The following is a 23,160-nucleotide window of genomic DNA, read 5'->3' on the forward strand; positions in this document are numbered from 1 at the left end:
ATTCATGATCATCATGACCATGCACCATTATTAATAATACTTGTATTACAAATCATGCCAAGCACCACCTGATCATCCCGGCGCTCTCCAAACTCCATAAAAGTCAAAGACCAGTACACCTTTATTCATTATTTAATTTGTCTTCAAAGTAAAATAAAATAAAGTAGCTTAATATATATATATATATATATTTATATATATATATATATCGATGGATAGCATCATCTGAGTGCATTAATGCCATCTTTGATCTAGTTGGGGAAAGCTGGGATCATCAACTCCTGATTACATTAATACGAAGGTTCGGTGGTTTCTCCATCAGGAACACTAGGATCATGATGATCAACTTCCGAAGGCACCCTTTGATATGGATTGCCGAATACAGCAACATTGCCAGGACGTGTGAATACAATCTACATTAATTAATTGTAATTAATATAAGCTAAAGAATAATAATAATAGAAATTACTAGCATCCATTGAGTGTAAAATATATAATCGCATTGAATATTCTTACCAATTATATATGAGAAATGATACTTGCAGTCGTGAGCGTGCAGTCGCCGTGCAGTCGCTTTGAAAAAAGTGAATAAATAAGGGACCCACCTGAAAAGAAATTAATTTTTTAATAGTAGACCCCACTCTTTTTCAAAGCGACTGCACGGTGACTGCGCATTCCACGACTGTATGTAGCATTACTCGATATATTACATGAAACATTAATTACCTGATAATCTCCGAGTGTACGCGACTTAAAACCAGCTGCACAATATTCAAAGTAATATTCCCATGTCCTTATAAATTTTTCATCGAAGCCGAGAGCGAGGACTTTGCTGCAAAATGAATTTATAACATTAGCTATCATAAACATGATTAGTTATAAACCCATGATCCCTTCCATCTCCGAGATAGGCCTGCAGGTTTCAGTAGGACGCCTCCAGGCTGATACTCAAATATATAATCGGTACGTAGCTTCATCAAGTTGAGGTAATATATATATTAGACCAAACTTCTTTGAGATACTGACAAAGTTATAAGAAAATAACACTAAATTCAAAATGATTATTTCTCTTACCTCCGGTTCTCCGTGAAATTTTTTCTCCAACATCTGAGTGTTTGGTAGTAATGAATCCCGATGTTCTCCAGGTGCTCCACCCTGCATTTAGAGAATTATATAAATTTCTGAGAGATTATTATATATATACTCAAAATTAAATTACCAAAGCATAAAGACGTTATACCTGAATCTGGATGCAGAAGCCATGGCTGCTGTTATCCTGCTTAATGATGGCAGGCTTCCACCGGGGAAAATATATTCCCTGAGGAAATCTGAACTTTGCCTATGCTCATTATATCGTTGATCTGGTAAGGATGAGAACTAAGAAGAGATAAACCGGGTTTAATGGTTAGAGCTATAAGTATATACCAAAGCATTTTGCAACCTTGACATTAATATCAAACCGAAAGTAAGAGACAGGCCACCAGCTTTGGCTTTTTCCCCAGTGATTACCTGCAGAACAAAAATACCGTCTTCGGCCAATAATGATTCGCAGCAACCAAAGAACTCTTCCATAAATTCATGGCCAACATGTTCTATCATCTCGCTGACAATTAAATGGATCAAATATCATGGTTTTATTGAAATTATCCGTCAGAATATTGGAGATCAGTTTTAAATTTGGAAAAAAGAACTGACCATGATATGATCCTGTCATATTTTTGGGTATCAGGCACTTGGCGGTAGTCGCAAAGAAGAAGTCTAATGTGATCCTGAGAGAAAAGTAACTTGGTAAAAAAAAGTATAATAAAAATCTGAAATTTATGTCATTCAGCAACATGATGTCTAAGGAATTGCAGAGTATTTTATTCAGATGATTATAAAAAATACAATACGTCAGCCGTATAAGGATTTAATACAATATATAGTAAACCCCAATTAGCAAGTCTGGTCAGATTAATAATCAAAATAGGTAAAAAATTTAGAACTCCACAAGGTTTGTCCATGATCGCTCCGGCTTAAATCAATAGGCCCAACCCTCCGCTTCATGCCTCAAACCTCATTGAACCCCCCCACCCCCCCGAAAAAAAAAAAAAAAACCGCAGCTGATGTTTTAGGGTTGGATCATCAAATTAACTAGACCGCGCCAAAAACACAATCAATTAAGATCCATACATAGAAAAGCCCAACAAATTCACCAGATGTTCTCATGCATGCTGAGAAACATCATTCTATAAAAAAGAAATTACATATATTTTAATTAAAAATCTTATACTACATCACGCATAGCATGATTTTATGACTACTGTATTCAATATTCATGATCTACATGCTTTATAGCAAAGTTCATCATAAATATATATATATATATATATTTATGTATATATTACCTGAAGGCCAGCATCTTTCACTTTCTTTTCTGCAAATTCCAGCTGCGCTTCAGAGAGAGTGATGCCAGTGTATTTGCATCCCGTTTGTTTGACAACTTCAATAGCAAAGCTTCCCCAACCACACCCAATTTCAAGAATTTCATGCTTCCTATCAATTCTTGCCTTGTTATTTGAAAGTAGACACAAATTAGAATTGCTGAGAGAAAGAAATTATACCCGTAAGAATCCGAGATGATCCAACAGATCAAAAGACTCACCTTTTCAATCAAAATAGAGATTTTTCTCAGCTGTGCAACATTCAAGTCTTCATCTTCGTTCTAAGCAATATTGTAACACGAATGAATTTAAGTTAAAGCTAAAAGCTTAGATGAAAGATGACATGACAAGAAGTTGATGCAGTTTTAGCAATTAATAAATCATCAGAAGGTTCAGAACCTGACCTTAAATACAGCAGACGAGTATTGCATTGTTTCATCCAAGAACAGAGCAAATAGTTCATTACCCTAGAAACATACCAAAATACGAATTATAAGCTACTGTTTGTTATATACAAAACCAGTAATTGGGTGTAATTTCAGTACTATCACTCTTAACAGTCTTAAAGACATCAAATAAAAAATATGCATGGAATGTTTTAGAGTTAATAATCTTATACCAAGTCGTAATGACGAGAGATGTTCCTGCGAGCGTTTGTAAGAGTGTTTTGCCTTGAATAATGCTTGAAAAAATTTATTGCAGATGATATGCCGGCTGTGAATAGCAATGGCGTCCACCATCCCCTAAAGCCAACAAAAGATGAACGCTCAATTAATTAACTAGTACTGCAATTGAGGAGATCATGACTAATCGCAATATCACCAACAAAGTTCTGACAGTTGCTATATATGTATATATACCTTGTCTTCTTCATTTTTGTTGTGTTGGAATTTACATTGCTGCTGGCAATAAGAATCTGCAAAACAAAATCAGCAAGGCAGATGCTGAGGATGTAAAAATACCAGAAAAAGATAACTTGGACTCAAGACTTAGATCGATGATCATACCATAAAAAGATTTAGAAGGCCATCTTTCTTATCTGTGAAAGAAAAATCACCATCAATATATGCATCTGCTAGGCCTAAATCAGCTCTTGTCATGACCTGCTCATAACATAACCAACTGCTCATCACTACATCAATACTGCTTGTGAGAAAAATTGCAATAAGATCAGAAAATGATTTGAACTTTTGAATGCCAATATCCCGCGGGGCCCATCCTATTACGAGTAGATACCTTCCAGTAAAACTGGGGACTATGAACTCTAAGAACAGTTTTCAGAGGACATATGCTCCTGTTGGCTTCGAAGGTGAATCTCGTACCCCCTTCCTCCAACAATCTGCAATATTACCACAAGTAACAATACATTAATATATCGTTACAGCGGCCATTGAAGTATCTACTAATTAATTAATGACTATATTCTTTCTTCCTAATATATCAACAAAATTCATTTTTCCTATTTTAACTAATGACTTTTACAAAATATTATAAATTAGCTTATCTATTTTATTTTGTCTCCATATCATTTAAATATTAATTTTCAAATAATTTATTAATTTCAAATATTTTTCCAACTATCAAGAATTTGCAATATTCTTGTATTTTTTTATATTTGCAATATCTTCATATATGCAATGTAATATATATAACTTCGTCTTTTATACACAAAATAAAATAAAAACTTAAAAATAAAATCAAAAGATGAAAAACATGTGACTATATTACAAGAGAAAAATTAGAAATATTAGATGCATGGCAGATGATTTCATTCCTGGTTATGCATCTAGCAAAATATTAAAGCACTAGTCCATTCCGTCTTGCAAGTGTTAAGAGGAAGACAAAGTAACAAGAGAAATGAATTAAAAAAATTTACATGGATAAACAGTGCCAACTAAATTTAGCAAGATCACTCTAGTAAAATGAAAAATGAAGATAAAATACATGATTCATTGGAGCTCTTTTTTAGACAAATAATTGATTATTTTGGATATACATATAAAATACATGATGCTCTTAATTATATGGTGGAATTACTAGAAGGATTTGGGTGGTCCTATATCCTAATTCTAAACTTTAAGATTAAAATTTATATGTTATATCAAATATTATTTTAAAATTAATAAGATTAATTTTATGTTAGATTAAAAATTTATTAGATTAATTTTATATATGTTATATCAAATATTATAATAATTTTATTTGATAAGATTAATAGACAATATGAATAATAAGATTATAATTTTATATTATACTAATTAGTAATTTAACATATATTATATATCATATAATATAGAAAATTAAAAATTTTATATATACCAATCTACTGTCTAATTCGATTCAAACCGGATTTCAAATTATGAAAACTGGTACTAAATGGTTTTCGAATTTTAAGAACAGGTATCGGACCGGACCAGTTATGAACAAAACTAACCGGTTCGATTGGTTCAGTCGGTTTTCCTTTTTCTTTTTTTCCTTTTATCCCTAAGTCCAACCGAAATTTGGATTGGGTCGGTTTTTCCTGACCGGACGAAAAATCTTACGCCACTAATTACTTCATATACTTTTCATTTCCATCATTTTTATAATCCTTCGGTTAATCCATGCTCACCTCACTTCTGCACCAATTAACCGAAACTCAGAATTCACGCCTTTTAAGACGAACAAGAAGAAGATAAGAGCTAGCAACAGGATCGAAGAAACACTTTTCTTTTTCTTTTTCCCCGAAGAAGCTTGTTCGCATAAATCCCTCCACATGATGTTTCAGAGGGAGAGAGAAGGCCGAGTCATGAAAGGATTGTATAGGCTGAGAGGGACAAATCAAGGACAAGAGAGACTTTGTTGATTGTTCTGTCAAGTGTAAATGATGTTTGACGTTAGCTTTTAGTGATCACAGAACTTCTCTATTTCCTCCTACGAAGATATCGAGCGCATGTGTGTGTACGTATAACTTTTTGACACATGGCTGGCGTTCACCTATATACAGAATGGTGTAGGTGATACAGTCCCGGTCTTGTCTGAGTCTCGGACGTTAGAGAAGAAGATATATGTCGCACTGCATAACTAATAAAGCAGCAAGTAACAATTTGCGGAATCATAAGAAAAAAGATGTCTTTATAGGAGGAAGGAAAGATCAGTAGACTCACATTAAACATCCGCAGGAGATGTATGTTTGAAAGAACCTCGTAACAAAGAGGCGCGCAACAGCTTCTATCATAGAAGGCACCATGCGTTTTGGGTTGGTTAGCAGAGCACCACTTTCACCGGCCAAACTATGTGCAGCAGCCATGCCAGCCCTCCAAGGTGTTTTCCTCGGTAAATGAAAGTGATATCAGTGATGTGGGTTGCGATTTGGGGAGCAATTAAACCAAGGTTTATATAGATAACGTACAACCATTGTGCAACCAAATAAAAATGGAAAAACTATTTTTCTGTACAAATATTTTAGATAATATTAAATACATAATGAATAGAGTAGTGATAAAAACACGATATTTTATACAATACTTTTCATAACATATATTATAAAATAAGGATATTTTTATAAAATGATGTTAATTTTATAAAGTATTTTACAAAAATACCCTTATTTTTAAAATATTGTTGTATAAATTGTTGTGTGTTTATCATTTTTCTAATGGATATTATATGATCAATATTATCTCGATTTGGACTAAATACTCGTAACCTGGATGGAAGGGGAATTGAGTGATATGAAATTAGCTAAGTGATATACATATTTAAAGCTATTAATTGACCCAATTGTTATGACGTGCCACTTGGGAAAGGTCACGAGTGGATCATCTGGCCTGAAGCGCCCCTCAGACAGAGGCCCTATTTTCTTTTTTCTCTAGATGTACATTGAACGTGTTTAATTAGGTAAACTTGATTGTAAAATCATCTTAGAAAGTGACATTTTATGTGAATACAAAAATATTCCAAGGAGAATAAAAGACCCGCTCAGAGATATCCCCTAGGATCCCCAGTTTTTTTTTTTTTTTCTTTTTCATTAAAAAGAAAAAGAAAAAGAAAAAGAAAAATCTAGCTTATATAAATGCATGCTCGAAGAACGAGTTGGGTGGATACTTTCCCCCGGCTCTCCATATCCAAGACGAGAAAAAAGAAAAGAAGAATAGCTAGGGCTGAAATTAATATTTTCTAAGGGTACTGCTCCCCTGGAAATATTACATGATATACACCACATCATATATTATATACTATTTTATCATAGCTAACGAATATGAAAACAAAAGACTTCTAACTATTTCATATAAATAAGCCTTAAGATTTGGTAGAAGTTTTGATTCTTATAAGGACTTTTAATTCTATATTTTTCAGTCATTTTCTTTTAAACTTTGTCAATATTTTATGTGAGCATGCATGATCATGAGTAATTAAAACCTTATCTTATTTTATAATTGTGCAACTTGCTTGAGTTTTTGCGTATTTATACACCACATCATATATATATAGCTAGTGATATCAAAGTCCACTTTATAATTTCTAGTGATCATATCAAACTTTCTAGAAGCTTGATGATAATGGAGTTCATTTATAAGGGCCGCACCAATAATTTTTATAGGCCAGCTAGCCACGTTGGGAAGGTTTTGTGGGTTGTCCTTTTAAGCAGGGAGAAGCATATAGGTTGTCAATTGTCATGGCACCCCAATTTTAAAACGACATAAAAACCTTCATATATAAATTGAGTTCTAATATTAAACCAACTCAAATTATTCGTTCATAAAAATTTCAAATAAAACTTCTAATTATTTCGTAGATGATATTTATTTCATTACTCTAATTCTAACCCTCTCGTGTCCTCTAAGCCTCCTTTTTGGCATGCTCCTCTTTAACATTCGTAAAATAAAAAATTTTATAGGTGAAAGGTAAGTCCACATTTTGGTAAATAGGATTGGTTAAGCTAGATGTAACATATGAGTCTCAATATTTATTAAAAAAATAAAAATAAATTGATAAGTTAAAATAAACGATAATTGAAATCATGATACTAACATAAAATAAAAGTCTTGTACCTGTAAAGATACTTCTAAAAATTCCTTCTCATAACTCATTTTCATTGAGATCTTTATCTTCTCAATGTTCTTCGGTGTAGTTATTAAAAATGCTGGCAAAAATATATTGCGGCGAATTTAATCACGGCGAACATAAATTGCGGCGATTTTTTACAATGCTGGAAATAATAAGAAGCTATTTGCGACAACTTTTGCGTATTAGCAACGAAATAAAATGATGCAAATACTTTTTCGTAGCGCTATAAGGCTAGAGTCACAATGATAATTGCGGCGTATTTTATAATATTAGCAGCGAAAAAAATCGTTGCAAATAAAAAATATTTGCAACGATTTTTGGGTTTCGCTGGCTAAACTTTTAAGTAAGTCAACAATTGCGGCGCAGCATAAATCGCTGCAAAAGGTTATTTGTAGTGATTTTCGGAGTTATTTGCGGCAAATGTTAGCACCACAAAAGGCCATTTTTCTTGTAGATATTGGTGCAGAGTTGGAGTCGGTCAAAAAATAAATTCCGCTCCAAACTTTGACTAGGCTGCATTTGAATATTGAACTAAGTTGAAATGAAAATTGAAAGTTGAATAAAATATTATTAGAATATTATTTTTTAATATTATTATTATTTTAGAATTTGAAAAAGTTGAATTATTTATTATAATTTGTATGGAAATTTGATAAAGTTGTAAGAATAAAAGATGAATTGAAGTGGATTTGTGATCCAAACCGGCCCATAAAAGCACTCTTATTGGATTAGCTAAAATTAAAGGACAAATTTGATGAATGTAAGAGAAATTTGACTTTTGACTATTCCATTCACATAAATCTCTACATTGGAATAGCTATTTTTTCATTATATAATAATAAAATAATATAAGATGAATTTGATTTTTGTTATTCACATTAAATCTCCACATTAGATTATATATTTATTCATTATATGGTAATAAATAACTACTAATTTTAAAAATATTTAATTTTTTTAATTATTAATTTTTTTAATTTTATCATATTTTAGTATTCTACTTATTATATGTTAATTAATAATCATGTTCTTATTAAATTAATATATCACTAAGTCAAATTAGTATATTAATTGTGATAAAATATGTGATAGAAAGAAAGGGAGAGAGAAATAATTAATAAAATATGTATTTGATGTATGTACAATAACCTTCAAATTTGGAAAAACTTTTAAAAGTCACTGTAGCTAAATTCCAAATATTTGAAATTTAACTAATCCAATGTGAGCATATTTTACTCTTTAATAGCTAAATACTCATTGAATTTAGCTTTTAGCTAATCCAATGAGAGTGTTCTAAGAGCATTTGCCAATGCAAGTTCAAATTAAAAGGAAATGTGAGAAAAAACCCTAGCATTGGCCTAGCTAAACATCTTAAGTTTAATATTTATGCCACAGTAAATATTAGCTGCTCTCCATACTTGGCGAGGGACTGTACACAGACCAAATTATTTTTTTATCATTTCTTTACCTCCCGGTCTTTCTATCCCTTGATTTTTTTCTTTCTTCATCCCAAAACCCTCACTTCGTCTATCTTTTTTTTCTTTCTCCCGAAATTCTGTCTTCGCCCCTTTCTTCTTCAACCCGCAAGATGTTTTCCTTCAGGCCCATTCCTCCCCAGCCTGCAAGCGTCCCCTTCTCTCTAGCAGTTGCCGTCGTCTTCGTGGTCTTCAACATAAATCTCTCTCTCGCTCTTTTCTCCCTCTTCTTTGTGTATTCTTTGGGCCGTATCTTCTGTCCCTCTTCTCTGTTTCTCACTTTAGCTTCATCGAATGATTAAATCCCTTTCTTTCTTTCTCTCTTCCATTTCTCTTATGCCGAATATTGAACTCCCACCCTCTTCTTTCTTCCTTCCATTTTTGTCTTCTTTCTGCACTTTCGCCGAACACCACCTCCCGCCCCTTGTCTGTGTTTTTTTTTCCTTTCCATTTTTTTCCCATTTTCATCTTCTCTCTGCACCCTCGACTCCCTCCCCCCCTCCCACTTTTTTTCTTTCCATACTCGACTTCAACCATTTGCAGAGAACCCATCAACTCTTTCAGCAACACAAAGTATCTAGATTTTAAGGACTTGATTTTTGCCTTAGACTGCCGAGATCAACGTATGTCCCAATTTTTCCTTAGAAATACTAATCTGGGTGTGTGTTAAATTTTAAAACATTTGTGGGTTTTGTTTATTTGTTCGAATTGTTGATTTTTTACTAATAAGAGAATCTGTGATTGTATTTATCTATATTTTGATTTAATGCTTGTTTTAATAAGGTCAGTAATGTAAATCTCTCTTTAGCATGCACGATTATGTTGTGGAGCATCTCTTTGCAGTTCCTCATGATTTCGAGGAGTTTTGTAATGCATATCATAATAGTGATGAAATATCAAAGACTATTAATGTTATCTCATATTTGTGTTTATTCAATGGCACAACAATATTGTATTTTATTTTTATTAGAACTCTCCTTTGAACATAGGATGTCCCGATTTAAAGTGTGTTGATTCATTAAAGTGTTGGTGTTGATATAGACTGCATTGCTGAAAGTGTTGTATTTGAAATTATTGACAATTGACATATATTATTCTTAATGTGTGTGCTAGATTGTGTTTTTATCTTGGATAGATTACTCCACAATTTCTTCATGACTTTATTAAGTTCTTTTTAAGACTTTAATTAGTAATTTGACTAGCTACTGCTATTGAAGTTGATGAAAATCTGTATAGATGTTTTGTTTTATTGGTGGAATTTAATGTTGAGTAGCAATTGATTTATGAATTGTTTTTATGTCTAGGTAGCAACATGTTTTGTTTTGTTGGTTTGGTAGTTGCTATGTTGGTGGATTTCTCAACTTTTGGATTAAATGTTGGTAGAAATGTTGATGAATTTGATCTGTGATAGGCATTTTCTAGAGATTAAATGTGTGTTTGCAAAATATTAAAAAAAAATTAAAAATTAATATTAAAATATATAATATTTTATTATTATTTAAACTTTAAAATAACTAGTCTAACGTAGACAAATTTAACTAAAAATCCATGTTATAGTCAAAAAATAACATTCTAACTAAATTTTAGACTCTGGCCATTGTCAATGCTATTAGTGGTGCCGAGTCCGATCTTTTTATTGCTCTTCTATTTTCAGACAATTGTTTAGTTATTCTCAGTTTCATTTTCCAGATCACATGCCACATAAATTCACCAGTGAGGACAAGTACAAGACGCAGGCAGGAAAATATTTCATCAATTGAGAGGTATGACTCAAGTGGAAGAGGGATCACATAGACCGAGTTCCATAGTATTTATGTGTGGATATTCGTACAATATTAAATATTCAACACGTACGGTACTAAAAGTGTACAACATCAAGCTAGCATAACCAGAAAGAACAGTCGGACATGTTCACAATGTGTGACATGATATTTTTATTTGTTAAGATCGCAAACTTTATATTATTTTCTCTTGGCTTTCATCGTATGTTGGAAAATGATCGCATAAATTATTAATAAGCAACGTCAACTATATTATTACGTGTCCAGGACGGAATGAATCTGAAGGTTTTGTCGTTGAGAACAAAATCAAGATGCTGAAGGCAATGTTTGATATGGATTACTAAACGCAGCAGCATTGCCAGGCCTGGAGAATACAATCTGCATCACATGAGGCAAAACATGAATTAATTGGCATTTTAGATGATGAGTTGATGATCAGAACCGCTTCAAAACGGGATTTGGCCAAATATTAAACCTTTGAGCAATTACCTGATAAGTTCCAAGCGTATGCGTCTTAAAACCAGCTGCACAGTAGTCGAAGTAATATTCCCATGTCCGAATGAATTTTTCATTGAACCCGAGAGTCAGGATTTTGCTGAAAGAACAAGAATTAGTGCCCGCAGAAACGAAATACAGAACTTCACTGCAGCAGTCTTCACGTAATAACAATGCAAATTATAATAAACATTGAATCATTCCTATTTCATATCACGAAAGTAAATCGACGGATTGATTACCGGGAAACTTTTCTTTATAAGTAAATGATTACCGGGAAATTATCAGAACATTTGATCAATTATCAGTTATGTTGATCATACTCTTAAAACAAATTAAAGTCCTAGCATACATATATTAAACAAGTGAATCCTTGTGCAAGAGTTGGAAACCTTTTCATCATTTGAGGTATTATTTTCTATGCAGAGCCTTGCTAATATATATATATATATATATCTGATATCGGCGTTGCATGTGAAGCTTGAGATAAATAACTTGGTTTTTCTAGCCGTGATTTTTCTTACCTCTGCTTCTCCACAAAGTTTTTTCTCCAATATCTGAGTGTTTGGTAGTAATGAATTCCTATGTTCTCCACATCCTCCACACTGCATTACCAACATTCTATTAATATTTTGGAGGATAAATATCAGAAATAAATAACGATACAAAGTAATTAATTTTGTACCAGAATCTGGATGCAGCAGCCATAGCTGATGTTACCCTACTTAATGAAGGTAGGCATCCCCCGGGAAATATATACTCCTTTATGAAATCTGAACTTTGCCTGTACTCCTCATAACGTTCATCTGGTATTGATATGAACTAAGAAAAGATCAACCGCTTTTAATGGTTAGCATAATTAACTTAAACCCATGAGAGAGCTAAAGAGAAGAAGGCAAAATACACTTTGCAACCATGGCAGTAAAATCAAATTGGGAATATGGGACACTAGTTCTCGTCTCCCACCAATCACCATTACCTGCAGAACAAGAAGCCCATCTTCTCGTAATACTGATTCGCAGCAACGAAAAAACTCTTCCATGAATTCATGGCCAACAGCTTCTAGCATCTCACTGGAAAAATACCATCATGTTATTTGGTGGGGATGTTATGGTCAGAATATAAATTGACTGCCAAAGGAACTTACCATGATATTATTCTGTCATATTTGTTGGTACAAGGCAACTGGCGGTAGTCACACAGAATAAATTTAATGTGGTCCTGGTAACAGGGTTGATCAAAATTAATATGAAGTCCTAGAAAACCAAATAATAAAATATGCCAGTTTGAATTAGGTGTTCTCATGATAAGAGAAGGACCAGATAGTCACATGTGCAACTCCCGTCTTCTTTTATGAAGCACAGGTAATAAATTTATATAGTTCTTTATGCTGCTTTTTTCACTATTCCTTGCAGGTTCCAAATCTTTCATATTTCTTGAAAAAAGGCAAGTTGGTCAAACACAAACTATGAAAATAGTATAAAATAAAGATCACAAACAACTTTTTGTTTTTCTGAGCCACAAACAGCACATTTCAACTCCCAACATTTTCTACTTGTATTCAATAGTGTCATGATATATGCTTTTATAAGCAAAGTTGCATTCATCAAATTAATACCTGAAGCCCAACTTCTCTCACTTTCTTTTCTGCAAATTTCAGCTGCTCCTTTGAGAGGGTGATGCCAGTGTACTTGCATCCAGTTCGTTTGACAACTTCTATTGCTAAACTTCCCCAACCACACCCAATCTCCAGAACTTCATGATTCTGATCAATTCTTGCCTAAACAAATTGAAGTTTAGGATAAACTGAAGTAGCTTGCAACAAGAAAAAAATTCATATTTGATGAATCCCATTGAAGAGACTTACTTTTTCAATCAGAAGAGAGATCTTCCTCAGCTGTGCAACCTTTAAATCTTCATCTTCCTTCTATGAAAGTTTTAACACATACATTCGATATAAGTTAAAGAAAAATAAAATTATGCAATTTTTAAACCATACATTATAAAATAAGTTTTGATCCCGACCTTGAAGACAGCGCAGGAGTATGTCATTGTTTCATCTAAGAACAGAGCAAAAAGGTCGTTACTCTGAAACACAACAAAAGCGGAACTGTAAGCTCCTGCCTGTTAAATACTAAATAGCTAATCGGGTTTGAATGCTAAAACCGTAAACGAAAAGAAACTAGATTGCTCTTAATAAAAATCCTAATTACGGTAAAAGAAACTGGATTGTGCTAATCTGCACATTTTGTAACAAATCCTAATTGATAAAGAGAAAACCCCACATAACATCTTTTTATGAACTAGAATTGAAAAAAAAAAGTTTATAAAAATAGCCTATTCCCAATAACTATATGCACTTGGTACAATGCAGGAAAGTTTGAGGTAATAAAGCCAAAAGCCACCATTGTTACATGCTTTCACCCATGCCTTCGTGAAAGCATAGGTGTCGCATATGTTCTTCCATACTAAATATTTACGTACTCTGAAACTATTCCTGCCAAAGCATAAGTTCAGAAGTCATTATAGTTACTGTAGAATGTTCCTAGACTTATTCGGAGATATCAATAAAAACATGGAGTTTTACAGGTCATATAATCTGTTACCAGGTCATAATGACGAGAGATGTTCCTGCGGGCCTGTGTAAGAGTATTTTGCCTTGATACATGCTGAAAAAAGTATTTTGCTGATGCTATACTAGCTGTAAATAACAATGGAGTCCACCAGCCCCTGAAGTCAACAAAGGTGACAGTTCAATGTGATGCGATTGTGAACATCACTAGTAACACCACAGTTCAGGATTCCAGCTGTTTTACCAGTCATAATATATCCCTTTTTGTTCATTTACCTTTTATTATTCAACTTTGAGATGGAGGAATTTGCATCTCTGCTTGCAATAAGAATCTGAAAAACCAATATTATAAGAATAAATTTGTTTGTGAGTTGTACATTATTGCCTTTTGGAGGATTGGGTCAGATTCACGTTGATTTATCTCACCTTAAAAAGATTTAGAAGACCCTCTTTTTTATCAACAAAAGAAAAATCTCCGTTTATATATGCATCTGCAAGGCCTAAATCAGCCCGTGTCATTACCTGGACAAAGATATATAGTGCTTATCAGTGGTGGTGGTGGTGGTGGTGGTGGTATATTCTGCATTAATTAAAAAAAGTAATTCTAAATCTTGAATGCCAAAATAATGTACCGTCTATTCTTTAAACTTCAAAAAAATTATCTTCATCCTTTCCACTCTACCTGGCATGTGACCCTTCAGGAAAATACCGGGTATAAATTTATAGTACGCACCTTCCAGTAGAATTGGGGACTATGAACTCTCAAAACAGTTTTCAGCAAACATTTTTCCATGGTTCCTTCAAAGTTGAATACCGTGCCCCCTTCCTCCAATAGACTGATATCACAAGGCACAATATATCAAATTTCCATGGAAAACAAACTTAATCACCATAAAAATGTGAACGGCAATATAGTGCACAGAGAGATGAGTGTTAAGACCAAGAGACTGATAGTCAAAGATGCAGTCTGCATTATAGAAGATATAAATAGTAAAATAAGACAGTCTTATCAAATGTAATGTGGACTAATAGCTTAGCTAGGCACTTCTATGATGTGACTTGAAGTTTTAAAAAGTGGAAAAAGGTGTGAGGATATGCAGTTCAGGGAAAAAGGTGTAGCATCATAAGCAGTATTTCAACAAGAGATACGATAGTACACTTCACTAATCCTTTGCTGCCAGTTTGCCTGAATAACGTCTATTATATTTGATAGTACAGTGAACAAAACCCTCTTATCATTAAGAAAAAAATTCCCAAGATGCATAATCTAGTGCCGCTTGCTTTAACCAAAAAGCAAAAAATCCAAATTGTCAAAGTAAGTGGATGCGAGTGTCAGTGATTAAGTCCCAAGTCTTGTGATAGTAACAAAAGTGAGTAGATGATATAACTTAACCCAAATGCATATGCTTAAGATATTTGTTAAGGCATCCCCAAATGTGATATAAGGACTTCCCTTGGAGACTTAGGTAGGTATATTCCTGTAACACCTCCTTCATGATAATGAACCCTTTGCCTTAGAAGTTTTGCTAGGGTGAAAAAAAACACTTCAGATGAAAAATATTTCTCCAAACTCAATCTTTCCCAGCTTTTATAACAAGCAGAACATTTTTTGCACTTTGATAGGCTTCAGCATCTCACTATAAACCCAGGTGATGGATACATACTAGTTAATACTGAATTGATTTTCAGTGTACATAGAGAAGGGTCTACAATCCTTGATGAACGTCTATATAATACTGCAATGAGGCAAACCACTGGTATAAATATGTTAAGATGATCTATAATTGCCACTAAGAGTAAACTCACATTACACATCCAGCTGAGATATAATGTCTAAGGAACCTGGTGACAGAAAGGCGTGCCACCATTTCTATCAGAGAAGGTACCATGTGTTTTGCGTCGCTCAAAAGAGCACAACTTTTTCCAAGCATACTATGGGCAGCAGCCATGCCAGCCTGCCAAGAAGATACACTGTAAGATGCATTCAACCAACTATATAGTTCTTGCAAAGAAAAATACTGCATAGAAAGCTACAGGTTTGGCCACCATCATTCCCAAAGGCTTGGGTGTTCTATGTAAGAAGTACATCCTAGAAGAGGAACAATCTTTGGTCACCTTGTTACATCATATATCATTATAACTCAGAAATTATTGACCACTAGTCGCTACCTTTAATCCATCCTCATGGAAACCATAACCTGACAAAATGCAGAACAAATACTCAGATGATAGTAAATGTGAAGCGACTCCATATCTGTTAATCATAGTAAAAATCAGCTCTGATTTCTAAAACTCCATATTACAGTATGGCATCTATTTGTAAGTCGGTCTCAGCATGCATGAAAAAAGTTCACCTTGGTATGCCCCACAAAACCAAATTCCTCTCTTCCCTTGGATATGATCAAGCTCAAGCGAAGCTTTTGATGCAGCAACTGATGGGACTGGATGAGCAGTTGACCACTTAAGCATGGTACTTTTTGGTGTATGGTCTGGGTTGAGAGTCACAAGAAAAGGTAGATCTGTTTCACCAATATTCTGCAAGCTCAAAATTTCCAGGGTTTAATCATAGCATTAAACATTTCCTGATAGACTTATTTGCATGGAGACATCCCAATTTGACAATATGGTACAAGTTTTAAGGATCGAAATGTTATTCCTATGCAACAAGAACGATGCCATTTCTTTGTCTTATTATTTCACTAATAATAATGTGTTTCTTGTAATAAATGGCTTTCCTTTCACACTTACATGAAAATATGTCTTCTTATTTGCACACATACCGTTGGATTTGGATATCCAGTTGGACTGAGGAGTTCAGTTTCTGGTGTAGCTATTGAAGATGTAGCAGGTAAAATTATGTTATTTTTGACAGTGGATCCTTAAATCAATTTCTATGTCAAATATAATGGAGCTATTGTTCTAAAGGATTCACAGTGATTGAGTTCAATAAGTGGAAGCTCTAGGTTTATGATGTGTTTTTGAAAAAGTTACCCTATTCTGTATTCCATTCTTGAATTTACCAGGCAGTGGGACTTTCCATTATCACTTTGTTGTTGTCAAGAATCTCAAACTTCTTTAACCCATTAGTACGACCAAAAAGGAAATCAGTAGCCTTGCAGTGTCATTTTAATGTGCTAAACTATATGTGAGGTGGAAATACAACTCCAGTAGGATTAACATGCACAAAGTCTACTGCTTGAAGGACTCTATAAACTAATAATAAAATTAGACTTTCAACAGATGGAACATGTAACCAACCTGAAGCACATTGAGCCAGTATGTCAAACATACTTTATTGTCTCTACTTCCAAGAAAATTCCATGCACTCCATGCTGCTTGGTTTTTGGGCATTAAACTTTTGTCACGATGAAGGAAAATATCACTGCAAATAGAGAACAAAAGGATGATTAGGCATTTTGACCTACTTCACTATGGCCGAGGACAGTGCCATCCATCTTAGCAGCTCATTTTTTTGAAAACTTGTCATGTAAGAGTCTAATCACGATTGTAGTTCTTATATAGGCCCGGAGTAACTTCTAAAATATTAAGCTCGGGAGTCACTATCTTTCAAAGGGGGGAAACAAAATGGAACCATTTTTTTCTAAAATTAGGGGACAGAATTAACAAATTAATAGATGGATTCAGCTTAATTCAAATAAGATCCTTTAACACCGCATCTCATGCTCAAAATACCAGCATCTCATCCATTCCCAATAGTCAATTCAAATTCTCCATACAGAATAATAATTATTATTCTTCTCTCTTATTTTTCTGAAATAGAAGGTAAAATTATGAATTTTGTTTAGTTTTTTCTATTTACAGTGAGAAGATGCGACCCTCTAGTGCAGATTATTAGGGAGAGGAGAGAATGTACCTGTAGACATATTGAAAAGCACCAAGTATTCTCATTTCATCAAAAGTTGTTTGCTCTCCTAATATTTTCAAAGCATCAGGGGCATGGACAGCCAGTATGCAGCCATTGTATGTTTCTTCAGAACCGTCTCCACAGATTATAGTGCAACCTGCAAAACCTCTAATAAAGTTCATTAAAATTGATTACAATTCAAATAAAAATATCTTTTCATCAAAGAAAAACGATTATATTGATTCCTTTATGTACCCCTCTATTGAAGCCAATTCAATTAACTTATATCCTATGACTCTAGATTCCTCTAGTTCAGACATTTTTCTATGTACTCTTATTCTGTTTAGTTCCACATTGATATGACTAGCTGAACTGAAAACTGGTAACAATACCTTAAAATAACATTTGAATATGAGTACACCAATTTCTCATTACATATCAAATATATATACCTCCTGATCATTTGAAAACAAATAAAACAAAAAAGAAAAGGAAGGGAGCGAAAATATGAAACTAATTACTCACCCTCATCATTTGATATAACTGACTGCACCTCAGAACTAGTTCTAATTTGACAACATTTATTCTCTAGCACTTCTCTGACCTGATTTTATTTAGAGAAAAAAAAATCAGTTTAAAACAAAATGTAATTCACATGGCACACAAGCAATTTCATTTTTTTCCCAAGATCATGTTAGCACCTTCTTCACATAACAATGCGAACGCCATCTGACAGTAAGCCATTGTGGACGGCCAAAGATCTGCAGAGAGCATTCAACTAGGAAACAATTAAAATCAACGTAGACGACTCCAGCTCCAGAAACATTGAAGAAATTGCCGAAAATTATCACACCATTTTATGCAGTAAACACCCACAGATAAACAAGCCATACATACTATTAGTTTATAACTTTATACCATACACACAAGTCTATACTCAAACCTACAAAATATCCTCAAAAAGAGGATTTCCACCTGAAGTAGATGATGATTTCGACAAAATGAGAGAATAGAGAAAGCTGAAAAGCTCATAACTCCTTCTGAAGGGCAGGACCAAATTGAACCACAAATTGGAACCTATAAAAGTACAACTTTTCACTGTCATTAAGTAACAAAATGATGATCTATAAATGAGAGGAAAAGGCTTAAGGTTGTAACAGAATACAGTGCATTAAGAATCTCACAAGATAAGCTTCCCGAAACAATTTAGAGTAACCCCGTGAATTGATAAACTGTCCCAAAGTTTCATTGCGATCAATGTCTGGATTGTTTTCAAGCAACTCAAGATAACTGCAATAAATATATATATACATACAAAGATTCAGCTCTATCCTTATCTTCATCTCTTTCAAAACATTCTCAACAGTGATATCCTATATATTCTTCTTCCTACGAAAAGAAAAATTATTGTCTAACCTTTGAAAAGAGGATGACTTACCTTAGAACATCATGCTTAAACTTTACGATTTCTCTGAGCATTTGCCAAAAGTATGGATTTATAGCATTCTTCTTTTGTGCAAACAAACTCGACAAACCATTTAGGCTTCCCCATTCACAGCCCTGGCCTTTGTCTAAGCTCACTGAAAACGACATATCTGATGCCTCCATATCAACTCCAAGACTCTCAAAGAACTCCATCATATTTGGATATGTCACCTGTCCAATTTCCAAATTGTTACTCAAAAGGAAAATGGCCTTTGGAAGATATGGTACGGTCTTCCTCCCATAAACACAGGATGGAGGATAAGGCCATGCTTATGCTATTCATGGATTGAGATGAGGCTGGAATGCCACAGGAATGGAGGCAGCAAATGCAACCTTCTATCCTCATGAGAAACCAGAAACATCTCAATGCTGCCTGGTTAGGCACTCGTGCAATAAGAAAGTATTTTAGTTATGAATACGGGGGTTCCAATTGACTTCAGCAAATAGACATCTCTTGTCAAATTATTCTTTAATTGTTCATGCTTTAGGGGACCTCAACTTCACAAAACAGGAAACCTTCTCTAGTGCTCATCGGCATAGACTTAAACAACACAAAGACTTGCTTTCCTTGCAATTTGTTGTTTCAATTATGCTCTTTCACAAGAATTCCCATCGTAACTGTTTTCCTCCTTGACACACTGTTAAGTACTTATGATCAAACATCAAGTTTAATATACCAAGCAGCTTACATTATAATAGCTGATAGCTCTGTCTGGATCATCATTTCAAATTAATTTAATTACAAACTATATGAAAGGAAGTCAATAATATTCCTCGTCAGCCATAAACCACCCCATCAATAATTGGAACAACTATGTTTTGAAGAAGTTCTAAGCATGATACAGGGACATGATCAAGTCTTTTCAACTCAATTTGCCTTTTAATCCAATCAACTACGTTTGATTTCCAGTCACGTGGCTTTATCAACAAAACAAAATTTACATTTTCGTACAGGCAAAACCAGATATTTAGCTCTAACTTCCAGATTTTAAGCAACATGACTTTTGTTTTTTTTGTAAGCAACATGACTTATATATGACACTACTTTTCTTTCTCTTTTTCCAACATTAAGTAATTTTTCTAGAATTATTATTTAAGCGTACCAAATTGTAACACGTCACATTTGTTTTGGGGTCATGTGCACGTTATACTAGGGTACCTTTAGAGAAACAGAAAGGTAGCATGGGGTCCCGAAAGAAACATCCACAGCAGTGGCCCAGTGCCAGTGGGTGGATCCCAGCGGCAGTCACGTTATCTATGGGAAGACCCTCTCCTCAATTTTGGTCCATACGACCATTATATTTAACAAACTCAACCAACGAAAGAAAGAAATACTTTTTAGCAGCTCCTATCAACTTGTTGCAGATCTCCAGGAGGAAAATGACAACACTCGGCCTTTATTCCTTCACATTGGTCATCTCAAGTTGCAAGCCTCCCATGTCGCACTGTCACACCCTTTTTAACCTCGTTTGGTTAGGTAGTTTATATAAATAGTTAAAAATTAAATAAAATATTATTAAAATATTTATTTTTTTAATTTGTTCCGTGATTAGGTAACAACGGTGGCTTGATATGATCCCCCATACTTTATGATTATATGTTTTGATTTTAATAGAAAAATTCTAGACATAAGTCTCACATCTTGCTAACCACTTAAAAATATATAATTTTAAATTTTTACTGTATATAAGAATGTGGGACTTCTTTATAGCACACTTTACAATAATATCTTCATATTTTAATTGAAAGGTACTATTTCCCCTTTGGACTTGTTTTCTCCTGTGTAATGTGTGGTTGTAAATGTAACAAAAGCTTAGAGATATCGTTACCTACGATTAATGTAACAGAGGTCTGAGTCGTAGAAGTCTAAATAAGGAAAAAGGAACCATTACTTACACGATTGAAGACCATGAAGCCAAGGTCTAAATCAACGCCGTCGAAGGTCGCGGTCTTGGCATGGCCGCCCAAGTACTCCTCCTTCTCGTACAGCACCACATCCACCCCAGCTTTGGCTAGAACATACGCCGAAACCAAACCACTAATTCCAGCGCCAATTACTGCCACTCTCATCTTCGACATTATCCTTTCTCTGCACTGATTCAAATTCCACATAAGCATCGATCCTAAGATACTTGCGTACAGAGTATATAGAAAAAGAGGGAGACTAAAAAGTTCGGAGGAGTGGCTGGTAGTACTAGTGCTGATGAAAGGTCAATGCTTTATGGAAAACAACAAATCCGCTTAGAACATTAACCAGGTTGGAGGTTACCCAAAAAAACAAAAAAAAAACAGTAGAACTAACTCCGGGTGCTTGTAATAACCTTTCAAATGGAAATAAGGTGTCGGTATAATATTTTGGGAAACGAGGACTTTTTTTCATCATTTTCTTCAGCGTATTTGGATAGTAAGATTGAGAATATAAACCAGACAAAGAGATAAAGGGAGTAGTACTATTAATGGTAGTATCCTTGAAATCTATTGACACTAAAAACATACCTCAATGCTTCAAATCCCAACCCGGTAAACCAAACGCCAAGAGTTCCTCAGACAAATGGCATTCACTCTAAAACCCGTCCAGTTCCACCAATCAGAACTCTAGCTATCTGTTTCTGTACAGTGATTGAAGGAGCATATGATATAATAATGCAGAACTGTGTGGAACACAGAGAGACGGAAAATTAAGTAGAAAGAAAAAAGAGAGAGAAGCAGTAGATAAAGCTATATTTACGTCTCTGGAAATGCACTCTTATGCGCAGGGACGGTCCATGATCACGTGCTTGCATACGGATAGAATACTATGGCCACCACGTCGTATCGCAGAACTCTCCTACAGTCCTATGCTAAAATTTCTTGCGGATGCATTGTAGGATCCACAGTAACGCAATACGTTGATTGAGCTGTAACCACAAAAAATTTGTTTTCACGAAATTTTCGCATTAATCCTTTATATTATCGCCACTGACACAGCTTGTTTTTCTTTGACTATTTAAGAAATTTGTGTGCTAAATCATCATTTTTTTTTTACAGTTGTTGACAAATCTTGATGTTATGTGGAGTTGATATTAATACACGTGGCAGATAGCACTCAATATACTTTTTCGAGATTGAAAATTTATCTCAATTTATTTTATATTATTATTATTATTTTTAATTTTTATATAAAAATAATAAATAATTCAATTTTTTTAAATAAAAAATCAATTTTTTTAATTTTTAAATAATAATAATATTAAAAAATATTTTTTTATATAATTTTTAATTTTTATTTAAAATCATCTAATTTCATTTCAATATGAACTTATACTTTATTGAAAATAGTTCTTTTTTCAAATTAACTTGAAGAAAACAATTTTCAAACCCATTTATAAAAAATTGTAAGTGTTTTTCTTCATTATTTCTCAAATATTTAAGATATATCTTGAGAATTTATTTTTTTTTTTAAATATTTTAATTAAAAGAATTTATAAAATAAACTCATAAATCGAATGGTTTAATATAATATATTAATTTATAAGATTATTTTTATTATAAAAATAGATCTAAAATATTATTAAAAAAATGTTAATTTATATATTTATTTTTATAAAAAAAATTATGACTAAATAATTAGTTTTTAATTTTGTAGAGAATCACTACCAATTATCCAACTTGAAAAGAAGTTGATGGGGGCCCACCAGTCGGTGGAAGTACTTGCCGTGTGAGCAGGTGATGAGCTACGAGCCGGTCTTGTAAAACTAGGCCGAGGCCCAAGGCCCAAAGGAGCATCCCTGACTTTCATAAATGAGGGGTGCCGTGCCTCCTATTTCCTATTACAGAGGCCCTATTTTTTTTTCTTTTTTCTTTTTCTCAACGTGTACATTGAACATGTTTAGCTAGATAAAATAAAATGGAAAATGATAAAAGAACTACTCTTTACAACTTATCTACAACCTTTTAAAAAAATAATATATTTTTTAAAATGTTTATTTTAATTTTAATTTTGATTTGATGTGTTTGAAATTTAAAAAAAAATTAT

The 23,160-nt window shown here is 33.6% G+C and overlaps 2 protein-coding genes across 6 annotated transcripts; both read right to left on the reverse strand.

Moving 5' to 3' along the window:
• Positions 1–215: 215 nt before the first annotated feature.
• LOC108991198 (tuberculostearic acid methyltransferase UfaA1-like) lies at positions 216–5,761 on the reverse strand. Its single transcript, XM_018965364.2, has 14 exons — positions 5,570–5,761; positions 3,660–3,762; positions 3,431–3,526; positions 3,284–3,339; positions 3,043–3,166; positions 2,828–2,890; positions 2,645–2,704; positions 2,388–2,549; positions 1,696–1,769; positions 1,510–1,603; positions 1,241–1,377; positions 1,075–1,155; positions 727–832; positions 216–413 (listed from the first exon to the last, which is right to left on the reverse strand). Exons 1-14 carry the CDS (start codon positions 5,710–5,712, stop codon positions 291–293), a joined length of 1,422 nt encoding a protein of 473 aa, XP_018820909.1. The 5' UTR covers positions 5,713–5,761; the 3' UTR covers positions 216–290.
• Positions 5,762–10,717: 4,956 nt separating this feature from the next.
• Positions 10,718–21,994, reverse strand: LOC108991195. 5 transcript variants are annotated; one of them, XM_035692031.1, is made up of 26 exons: positions 21,874–21,994; positions 21,642–21,754; positions 21,042–21,234; positions 19,099–19,316; positions 18,845–18,950; positions 18,636–18,737; positions 18,362–18,421; positions 18,186–18,264; positions 17,670–17,817; positions 17,054–17,177; positions 16,150–16,330; positions 15,965–15,993; positions 15,602–15,750; positions 14,529–14,631; positions 14,222–14,317; positions 14,072–14,127; positions 13,830–13,953; positions 13,249–13,311; positions 13,091–13,150; positions 12,842–13,003; positions 12,371–12,444; positions 12,203–12,296; positions 11,909–12,045; positions 11,748–11,828; positions 11,218–11,323; positions 10,718–11,106 (listed from the first exon to the last, which is right to left on the reverse strand). In XM_035692031.1, the coding sequence occupies exons 3-26, from the start codon at positions 21,222–21,224 to the stop codon at positions 11,035–11,037; spliced, it is 2,607 nt and encodes an 868-aa protein (XP_035547924.1). In that variant the 5' UTR covers positions 21,225–21,234; positions 21,642–21,754; positions 21,874–21,994; the 3' UTR covers positions 10,718–11,034. The 5 variants fall into 5 exon arrangements, 4 of the variants coding, with proteins under 4 accessions (XP_035547924.1, XP_035547925.1, XP_035547922.1 ...); XM_035692032.1 differs by lacking the exon at positions 21,874–21,994 and having other exon boundaries at positions 13,091–13,147; positions 21,642–21,864; XM_035692029.1 differs by lacking the exon at positions 21,874–21,994 and having other exon boundaries at positions 21,642–21,864.
• Positions 21,995–23,160: the final 1,166 nt, after the last annotated feature.

The sequence above is a fragment of the Juglans regia genome, chromosome 7 (assembly GCF_001411555.2).
Source record: "Juglans regia cultivar Chandler chromosome 7, Walnut 2.0, whole genome shotgun sequence".
Taxonomy (NCBI): Eukaryota; Viridiplantae; Streptophyta; class Magnoliopsida; order Fagales; family Juglandaceae; genus Juglans; species Juglans regia.

Bases quoted from the DNA above. Each gene is read 5' to 3' on its own strand.
- LOC108991195 (XM_035692031.1), bottom strand. From the start codon at position 21,224: ATGTCGAAGATGAGAGTGGCAGTAATTGGCGCTGGAATTAGTGGTTTG. The intron at 16,331-17,053 runs GTTGGTTACATG...TTGAGCTTGCAG, and splicing joins ACTGGCTCAATGTGCTTCAG to AATATTGGTGAAACAGATCT. The intron at 14,632-15,601 runs GTGAGTTTACTC...TTGTGATATCAG, and splicing joins ATCTCAGCTGGATGTGTAAT to TCTATTGGAGGAAGGGGGCA.
- LOC108991198 (XM_018965364.2), bottom strand. From the start codon at position 5,712: ATGGCTGCTGCACATAGTTTGGCCGGTGAAAGTGGTGCTCTGCTAACC. The intron at 3,527-3,659 runs GTATCTACTCGT...TGTTATGAGCAG, and splicing joins GTCCCCAGTTTTACTGGAAG to GTCATGACAAGAGCTGATTT. The intron at 3,167-3,283 runs GTATATATACAT...TGTTGGCTTTAG, and splicing joins ACAAAAATGAAGAAGACAAG to GGGATGGTGGACGCCATTGC.